The sequence below is a fragment of the Arachis hypogaea genome, chromosome 12 (assembly GCF_003086295.3).
Source record: "Arachis hypogaea cultivar Tifrunner chromosome 12, arahy.Tifrunner.gnm2.J5K5, whole genome shotgun sequence".
Taxonomy (NCBI): Eukaryota; Viridiplantae; Streptophyta; class Magnoliopsida; order Fabales; family Fabaceae; genus Arachis; species Arachis hypogaea.
Window position 1 is genome coordinate 5,678,605 of NC_092047.1, and position 10,003 is coordinate 5,688,607.

The following is a 10,003-nucleotide window of genomic DNA, read 5'->3' on the forward strand; positions in this document are numbered from 1 at the left end:
CCTGATCATGCTATGGACGATGATTACGATGCCGGTCCCGTTAGAGGCGGACGACGAGTCCAGGGAGGTAGGGCGAGGGGGCGTGCTGACCGTGGGGACGACGACGAGGATCAGCATGGGCACGTTGGCGGGGGTGGTTCAGGGGCTGTTGCAGCTGCGGGTACTAGTACACACGATGGCGGTCATGGGGTGAGTGGTATGGTACAGGGATGGGTGACGGGGCTGACACGGGTGACGCTGGACTTGGATCGGGCCCTCTTGGACATTACTTCGTTGGTGTGCCAGCCGATGACCAGCCTGAGCAGGGGGGTACACCTTGGGTTATCTCGGGATCACAATGGTCAGACTTTATTGGGTCAGACACGCTTGTTGGGGACTTCGGGAGTCCACGCTTCCTAGAGGAGATCACCGCCATCATGCAGGGGGACGTGACTCCTCGCAGTGGTGGTCAGACCTCAGGCATTCTCACCCTCTACTAGTGCGAATGCGACAGGTAGAATGTTGGAGTTCCCATCCTGTGCAATCGCGATGAGCAACGTTCCCCCATACTTCCCATACAGATGTGTACCGTCAATGCTGACTAGCGGCTTGCAATGACGGAATGCCTCGATGCACGGAGGGAAAGTCCAGAAAAGTCTGTGGAAATACGCTTGAGACTCGTCCACCTGTCCTCCAACTCGAACCGGGCTCGTCCTGAGGACTGCAACACTTCCAGGAATCGTCAGCTGGACACCCAACACCCACCTAGGTATGTCGTTGTATGACTCATCCCAGTCACCGTAGATGAGGGCAATAGCCTTCTGCTTTGCCATCCATACCCTCCTGTAAGTCGGCCTAAAACCAAAGTGCGCTGCCGTGGCGTTTAGGAGCACCTTTATGCTCACGGATGCGTTAGCCCTAACCATTGGCATAATGAGCGCCGAAATCACATGATAATCCAAACTCCTGTGGTCACTCGAGATGGATGTGGCCAGGCAAGTGTGAGGTCCGTTGTACCGTTTGACCTCCCAAATGCCCTTGCGCTTCCGAAGACTCAGTCGAATCAACCATGTGCACCCATTCCCAAACTCGGAACACTTGCCCACATACCGGCGGTGATCATACTCCACCACCTTGTACTGTACCCCTCGCCGGATGCTGTAACTCTTCACACTTAACAGGGCCTCGTCTTTATCCTGGAATTGCTGACCAACCTGGAACTCTGTCAGACCAGCAGTCCCTTCCGTATCTCTAGCTCCGAATCCAACAGCGTGCCCTAAAACCCCCTCATGCCTCATGGCGTCCAGGTCCAACGAGGAAAAATGTGGTGGATACTGCTGTGTGCCAAAGCTAGAACCACCGCCCGTCAATGCAGGACCAGTCGCTCCAACCTCGTCGCCGCTGTCATCCTCAATCGTATCCGGCTCGACGTCGTCCTCATCTGCATCACCCAAGACTCCGTCTCCAACGCCAACCGGTGGAACGCCCTCTAAAGCGTTCGGCAGAATATCAAAGGATCCTACCTCGTCGCCTACGCCGTCATTCAGATCAACAGCAAAAGACGGGGAGGCGACAAGTTGGACCGCTGGCTCGTACACTGGGACGGAGGAAGAAGCCACGGCAGCCCTGGAACTGGAACCAGCTGCCGTGGCTACATTGGTGGTATTCCGGTTCGAACCCCCTGAGCTGGATACCACATCAATCAGCTTTGCCAGCAATTCTGGTGTCCTCACCTCCGGAAACTGCCTCCGACAAAGAAACATGACTTGCAGGTCCTCATCACTACCAATCGTGAGACAATCATACTTCACCGTATCGTGCAGGATCGTGACTGGAATGCGATAGAAAAACTTCTTAACCCGCTTCGCACCTTCCAGGCCAAGTTTCATCAGCACAGATCTAACAAGGTCATCATAGCTTGTCGTTGGATTCACGACAATACAGAGAGGATCCTTATCTGTGAACTTCACTCCGGAACGAGTTTTCCTCTTAATGGATCCTCTGTGGTGAACCAGAACAACAAAACTCTCCTCACTAGCCATCTTACTCCATCTAATGAGACCAACTCACGCTTAGAACGGTTATATAGAGGTCTCTCTCCCACTAATTCGAACCGGTCCGGTTCGAATTATGGTTTGTGTAATTCGAACCAGCCCGGTTCGAATTACTGAGGCCGGACTCTCTCTATAATTCGAACCTCCCTGGTTCGAACTATGTGCACCCAAGGTTCGAACCTACCTGGTTCGATTTATGAAGAAAATTCAGGTAGTAGTTCGAACCACATTGGTTCGAATTACATTCAAAGTTCCTCTCAAGCTAATTCGAACCACCCTGGTTCGATTTACTAACGTTTGTAGTTCGAACCACCCTGGTTCGAATTACATAAAGATAGCGTTTGGCTTATTGCTGAAACGATTTTCAATTTGGCGTATTTACGTTACACACTTTTTGCCTTGGCTTATTAGGGTTTTTTACCCTAAAAAATACATATTATATCTAAATTACTTTTACGTAATGAAAATTATTATAAAAAATAATTAAAAATTCATCTGAAATTCGACTTTCCGTATTAATAAAATTTCTATTGTACCACGAACATTATCAAGATCGATGACGAAGGTCTAGCAGACAGGAAAATTTTATTTAATGTTCTTGGTCCGCACATGAGTCAAATGAAGAAATTGTGTCGGTAAATTCAGCCAATAACACTAAAATTGATGATATATGCATATCAAGAAATTAAATAAGCAAGATCTTCAAAGTTAAAATTTTTCTCCCACCTGAGAAAAAGGTTGTTGAACTTTTACCATCAATGTGATTGATACACTAGAGGAGAAATGTAAAATTGTGGTACAATAGAAAAGGATTTCTTCTAATATAATTTTTTAATTTTTAAAAATAGAAATCATGGACAACGATTTTCTTATATAGTTTTTATATTTTTTAAAATAGAAACTTCTAACAACGATTTTTCTTTTATGAAATCATTGGTCGAGATTTGTGCTTTACAGAAATTGGTAGTGGTAATAAAAAATACGAGAAAAATCTAAAATAGCCCCTGACAATTACCTTGAAAAATAACGAGGTTTTTGACAAAAAAAAAATCTAACCCGACTCATGACAATTATCTCGAAAGGACAACGAGACCTCTGTGCTAAAAAAAGTCAATATTATTTTTTTGGCACAGGGACTAATCTGTCTCAAAAAAAAAAAGATCAGGGTCGGATTTGGTGTTTTTTTTTCTTGAAAGCTTCGTTGTCCTTTTGAAATAATTATCAGGGGCCGGATCGAATATTTACTCTAAAAATACTAAAATAGAAATTTTAAGAAAGCTTCCACTAAAATTTACATATAATTTATATTTGGAGAGCACTGCCTCCTTTTCCCTTTATGAGGCTCCGCCGCTGGTAATTTATATATAAAAACATTATATATGGTTAATAAAAAATGTTATTATGAAGATATGCTTATAATTCTGTGTAATATGCTCTAATTGGTCAAAGTGTAACTTTAGTCACCAACATTAATTGATTAATAGTTATTTGTGACAATTGTATAACACTTAATGGTTTTGGAAGCTCACTTTCTGTTGCAATGGAGGCCTAGGGCCTAGGCTAGTAAATTTCAGTCACTATAGAAAATGGGAAAGCAGTCATATAAGTCTCTTTGGGTAGCTCACTTTATTTTATTTTATTGCAAATTGATTTCTTGCAAACGGGAGTTGACACATGCTACAATTTTTTAATTTCATCGTCTTATGTTTTTGTATAAACAAAATTTGCTCAATTGTTATCACAGTTTTTTTATTTAAAAACAATATATAAATTTTATATGAAGAGGGCCTTTATATTGTTCACATTTTTTTTCCTTTTTTCTGAATTGGAGTTTGCAACTTTTCATGCTCTCTTTCTAGCCTTCATTATTCCACGCAAAAAGCAAAATAAAACAAAACCCTCCACTTTTAAGCCCAATTATTTTATTACTAGTTTCCCAAACAATATAGTCCTTGATTTTTTGTATGTACACAAAACACAATATTATATATTCACAACAAAATAGTTACTAAATCAATCACTTTATATAATAATATTAAAATATAAAATTTATTTTAAAAATAAATTAAATAATACATATTTATACACGTATATAATGACTAATTTAATAATTAATTTTCAGATATTTGAATCTGAATCTTTAATTAGTGTATAAATTCAAGAACATAAACATTAGTGTATATAGAGTACCATTAACACGTATCATTGTAAGAATAAGGCATTGAATTGTCACATGTCACATTGTAATAAACTGGATTCCTAAGATCCGTGGAGACATAAATTTGCAAATGAGAATTAAAAGGATTTGACATATACATGTCCCCAAAAAACAAAGGAAAAAAGATTTGACATATAATTGAATCTACTTTCCCTATACATTTATACACAACATTATTTACCCTGGAAGAAAATTTGAGAAAAAAAAGTTCCATCTATAATTTTCTTTTTTCATGCCTCATCATGAAAATTGAAAACTATATTAAGAAATACTAGGGATTATCAGAATTTACTTTTTTTAGTCATCAACTTAGCCATCCGCTCAATTCTTTTAGTTTAGTTCCTTTAGTCTAATAATTCAACAACATACTTTATTCCATATTTTTAAACTTTGATAGCTAACTGATGGTCAAAAATAATAAATTCTGATATCCCTCTATCATTCCTCAACTATTTGTATATCATATATGTCAAAGCTAAAAAGGACTAACGGTGGTGTCTAGGGTTTGAACTACGAGGAGTGACACCATGCAAAAATTTTGTATATCCAAGTAAATTAAGCTTTCCATCACTATTTCGTATCCAATCTCTCAGAACTGAATAAGCTGAAGGACCTAGATTCAATTCCTGTGGCAAAAAAAATTTATATATATATTTAGAAAAATATAATTTTACCCAATTTCTAATTAAATTCTTATAATTTAAATTTTATAATCATGTATTTGTATTGTTAAAAAAGTTAAAAAATTAATTTGGTCCTTACAATTTAAACACTTCTAGTTTGTCCTTAAACTATACAAATCACCCTTTTCAATCTTAGTTAAAATATTGTGACAAGAAAGAGGGAATTTATGCTTGATCAGTGATCACAAAATTAAACTAGAGAGACTTGATTAGAAATGTTCAAATTTCAAGGACCTGATTGAAAATTTTCAAAAGATACAAAAATCTTAGTTAAAACTATTTTGACTTCCATCAAAGTTTTTTTTTTTTTTTTTGTTTCTTACAGTATCTCCCAACCCGATAAACCGAGGACTAATCCATTATTTAACAAGGTTGGAAAAACGTTAGAAGATTAGTATAAGAAAAGAATGAAATAGCACTTACTCTTGCTAATTCTTCAACTGAAATTACACGGTTACCCTCTCTCTCAAAGTGCTCAAAAGCATTGGAAGCAATATCTTCCCACTTTTCAAGTGATTCCAATTGATAAATGCTAACTGCAGCTGCACAGAATTCTTCAAAGTCCATCTTTCTGTATGCAAGTGGTTCCATCTATATATGAAATTGTTCAACCAAAGTTGTGTAAGATTCTTGGTATCAAACTGTTAATCCAAAATCATAACCACCCAAGGAACATTTCCTCCACAATAATGTTGAAAAAAGAAAGAAAAGGGAGCTTGAAGATTATTTTTTGTCAATACAATGAATGCCTCACCGCGTGTATAATATCAAGAACCTTTGACTCCCTCATGGCATCGGTTGCATGGCGTATAAGGGCCTGCAAAGTTTGCTATGAAACTGAATCATAGAGACTAAAAAGTAGCTAAGCATTGACATACACATACAAGCAGAAGAAGATAAACTTGAGAATTTAAGGAGTGAAACAGTAGAGATAACCATTTTGAAATTGTCGAGTAATACGTGGCCGTCTCGATTTGGTTCCAACAATTTGAACTGCGCTCTAAGATAGGGAAATTCGTCTTCTGTCAAAGCCTTTGAAAGAGCCTAAACGAACAAAGCCGTAAACATGAGTTAGAATACAGCACAAAGGTAAAAGAAAATCGAAATCTACAATCATCTAAATTTTTTTTAGAATCAATTAAATTCGGTATTTAAGCTATCTAAATTACATCTTTAGGTGCAGTCCTTCCCCAGATCCTGGGTAACACGGTATAAGCATATTCAAGGAAATGAAGTAATACCTTTAATGCTGCACGTCTGAATGGTGTTGCGTGTATATAGGACTTCACTAGTTTATAAACTAATATATCGAGAGGGATGGCGCGGTTTTCATCCCTCAACCAAGGGTGAGCTGCATTTATGGAATTACACATTAATCAGTTCACAAATTCAACTTTTTACAGTATTATTTAAATGCTTGCATGTAAAAAAAGAACTATTATGACAACTTACTTAGAGCTTGGACGGCTGTCATTCTTTTCCTATAGTCCTTGTTTAGGAGCCTCTTTACAAAGTCCTTGGCCTCCGCAGACACAGAAGGCCAAGGTAAATCTTCAAAGTTAGGATCAGCTCTGAGCACTGAACGGAAAATTCCAGATTCTGTTCGTGCCCAGAATGGTCGACTTCCACATAACAAGATATATGTAATCACACCGATACTCCATATATCTGCTTCCACACTATATGACCTGTGAAGTACCTCTGGTGCAACATAATATGCACTCCCAACAATGTCATTTAGTCGTTCGTCTGTAATCAATACACATTAATGGAAAATTAAGAAGGATCAGTTTTGAATCTACAAACATCCAACTAAGCATAGGAAAGTTAACAATATTCGGTAGTAATTTCATGAAAAGGCACTATCTAGTGTTGTATATCATTAATAACTTCCTCTACTTTTATGGTATCTGTTCATTTATATAGTGAGATATTTATAATCAGAGTTAATGACACTTAAAAATTTAAAAATGACGATATACAGAATCCTATTTTAATTAAGGTGCTGCAAAAATTTTTGAATAACATAACATGACCAAAACCACCAATAGCTGTTGACAAGATTGTGACTTTAATTTTCAAAGCCCATGTGCAGCAAACCTATATTATTGGAGTATAGTTAATCGGATTTATTGCACTTTATTTGTGACACGGTTTCTATCACACTTGGATATTGTAATCCAAGCATGGGTGACTTTGGTTATTAGTCTTTGACAAATTTTTAAATGCATTTAATGCACATCACAACAGGAACATCATGCAAATGTAATCAGCATCAATGAAATAGTGCATTTAGTAGCAAGTTGCCTATCTAACATAATAATGGAATAAGAGATTGCTTTGCAAGTAAAAGGAAGAAAAAGAATTGAGAATCACTATAATTGTTACCTGTCCGGATGAAATCCGATAAACCGAAATCAATAAGCTTCATATCAGCATCTTCACTTTTTGAAGTAAAGAGGAAATTCTGTAACATCAATCCCATAGAAACAATCAACAACCATATTTCACATTCTTATTTTAACAACATGAAAATAAGAGAACTTGATGGGATTAAGATTTGAAGCACGAACCTCCGGTTTTAGGTCACGGTGCACGACGCCCTGAAGATGACAAAAAGCAACTACGCTTAGAATCTGCAAAACTATAGCTTTGGCATCCTCTTCCGGATACTTCCCTCCCCTAATTGAAATTTACATCATTCAATAAAATCGAAAGAGATTATATCATCTTGAAAGTTGCAACAAACATAACTAATAGAAATCTAACCTTGACAAAATCCTGTCAAGAAGCTCCCCGCCTTCACACAATCTAAGAGCAAAAGAAAAAAAAAAACTTAGAAAGGCCATTTATTACAATGCTACAACTAGAAGACGCATAATTGCATATTCGAAGAATTTAACTATAACTTGACCATTATCACGTTGTTGATCTCATTAGAACCTTATAAAATGGTGAAAAGGCCTAGAAGCAAAGCATTCACTTCTCTATTTCTAACTTGAAACACCGAATACTTACTAGAGATAATAATTAAAATTAGATAAACAACATACTCCATTACTATGTACACATTGTTGGCATCCTCAAAAGCATCATGAAATTTGATGAGATGCTTATGGCCAGATAGAGCTTTTAAGATCTTCACCTCTCTCCGAACATCTTCTATTGCTATCGCCGTCGTCATCTGCCAGAGAGAGCTTATTAAGACTACAGGAGTTGCCAACTATGCATTTTGCAAACGAAGGGAAAAAATATGGATAATGTAACATGGTAACCCCCAATAATAATTCCACTCGGGCATGTGAAGGCCTAGAAGATATAATAATGAAAAAGTGAAAAACCGAAATACTCTTACCACAGGACAGGGAGTTTAAAAACTTGAAGAAACTTCTTCAAGTGAAGAGAAAACAGCACATCATTCTAGGATCATATTTGCTCAGTTCATACCATGACAAATCGACATACCTCAAAATTCATCCATGGAGTTTAATTTTCAAGTACAGAACAAATTTCAGAACTTCAGACAACTTCATAATCATTTCGCAGTTCAGACGAACGAACAACGAATAACTATGATAGAAATGAGAATGGATGAACAATACACAACTGTAATAGCCGAACAATCTCAAGGATGGCCGGCAATGAATCTAGTAAAGACCGAATTAAGGGCCAGCAAATATAAACCAAAATTGTCAACTACAAATGCCATCATATTCTTCATAAGAAGCCAGAGCAATCAGAGTGCCAACTAGCTGAAACAATGTGGTGCCTCATTCCAACAATTCTTAGCATTTTTAACATCTTCCATACAAATTAGCACCAGCCAACACAGAAACATTGATTGATTAATAATTCAAACATATAATCTAATCTATGCTAACACAACTAAATATAAACATTTAGATTCAAATTAAAATCGTACCATGTAATTGCAATTGCAATTGTACCTTAGACTTGGAAATGATTTTAACTGCTACAGCTTGGTCCTTGAATTCACCTTTCTTACACCTTGCATAACAAGTATGACCAAAATGCCCTTTCCCAATTTCCTTCCCAATCTCATACTTTGCACCAAAATTCTTTCCATATCCAAACCTCTTATCCAGCTCCTCCTCCTCTTCCTCCGCCGTCGCCGCTGCCACTCCCTCCTCCGGTATAGTCCCCTCCTTCGCCCTCGCCGCCACCGCGCCTCGCCCCAGTCGCTTCGCCAACGACGCACGAATATGCTTTGCCGGAGACGGAGGTGGAAAAGGCCGCCGGAAAATCCTCCTCGGAGTCGCTGTCCTAGCCGGAGACGGTGTCACGCCACCTCCGTGAGGGTAAGGGCTCCGCCACGGCGACAATAAAGCTCTCGCCGGAGTGTTCTTCACCGAGGGCGTGACTGACGGCGGAGGAAGGTCGTCGGAGCTGGGAATCGCGGCGGCGTCAGTTTCCGGCGAGGGATTAGTCTTGCCGTAGCACTGCCCCATGATTGGTGAAAAGTTTGCGTAATTTTGAAGTTTTTTACACCGGTGGTGTATGTGATCAGAGTAAAGGAGTCAAAGTCAGCACATCGGAGGGTTGAAGAGCGTTCTCGGTGGATCAGAAAGATCTGAACGGCGGATCTGGTCGGAGGAAAGAATGAAAGCGCGGGAATTAGTTTTTGGCAGGTGAGGTAGAGAGAGAAAGTAAAGAATGTTAGTTTTTTTTTTTTAAGAGAGAGAGTCGAGTGGCGACAGAGACAGAGGCCGAAGAAAAGAGAAGAGACCAAGGAAGGTCTGTTGTTGAGTGTGTTTGAGGCTTTTGAGCAGAGTGAGTTGTGAGTGTGACATAATACTATTTTTTTTTTTTAAGGGTGGTTGTAGACTAAATTGTTTAGAGACAATAGTTCTTATCATTTTAGTTTTTTACATTCAAAATTTATTATATTAATTTTTAAGATTTAGTTCTCAATATCATATTGGTTATGCTAAGTTGGCAAGATAGAATATCAAACATACTCTGACTTGACATGCTGACATAAAATTAAATATCATTTTATTTTAGTGTTTAAATAAGACAAAAATAAAAAAATAAAAAAAATTTATATA

At 38.2% G+C, this 10,003-nt stretch overlaps 1 protein-coding gene across 2 annotated transcripts; it reads right to left on the bottom strand.

Moving 5' to 3' along the window:
* Window positions 1–4,238: 4,238 nt before the first annotated feature.
* On the bottom strand, window positions 4,239–9,734 carry LOC112726560 (CDPK-related kinase 3). Of its 2 annotated transcripts, none has more exons than XM_025775988.3 (11): window positions 8,882–9,734; window positions 7,988–8,118; window positions 7,704–7,745; window positions 7,508–7,616; window positions 7,323–7,401; window positions 6,387–6,683; window positions 6,176–6,285; window positions 5,871–5,978; window positions 5,689–5,751; window positions 5,358–5,525; window positions 4,239–4,877 (listed from the first exon to the last, which is right to left on the bottom strand). In XM_025775988.3, the coding sequence occupies exons 1-11, from the start codon at window positions 9,401–9,403 to the stop codon at window positions 4,737–4,739; spliced, it is 1,770 nt and encodes a 589-aa protein (XP_025631773.1). In that variant the 5' UTR covers window positions 9,404–9,734; the 3' UTR covers window positions 4,239–4,736. The 2 variants fall into 2 exon arrangements, with proteins under 2 accessions (XP_025631773.1, XP_025631774.1); XM_025775989.3 differs by having other exon boundaries at window positions 8,857–9,732.
* Window positions 9,735–10,003: the final 269 nt, after the last annotated feature.

Coding starts and splice junctions, on each gene's coding strand:
- LOC112726560 (XM_025775988.3), bottom strand. CDS start 9,403: ATGGGGCAGTGCTACGGCAAGACTAATCCCTCGCCGGAAACTGACGCC. Junction 8,119..8,881: donor AAATCATTTCCAAGTCTAAG/GTACAATTGCAA, acceptor TCTCTCTGGCAG/ATGACGACGGCGATAGCAAT. Junction 5,979..6,175: donor TCAGACGTGCAGCATTAAAG/GTATTACTTCAT, acceptor TTGTTCGTTTAG/GCTCTTTCAAAGGCTTTGAC.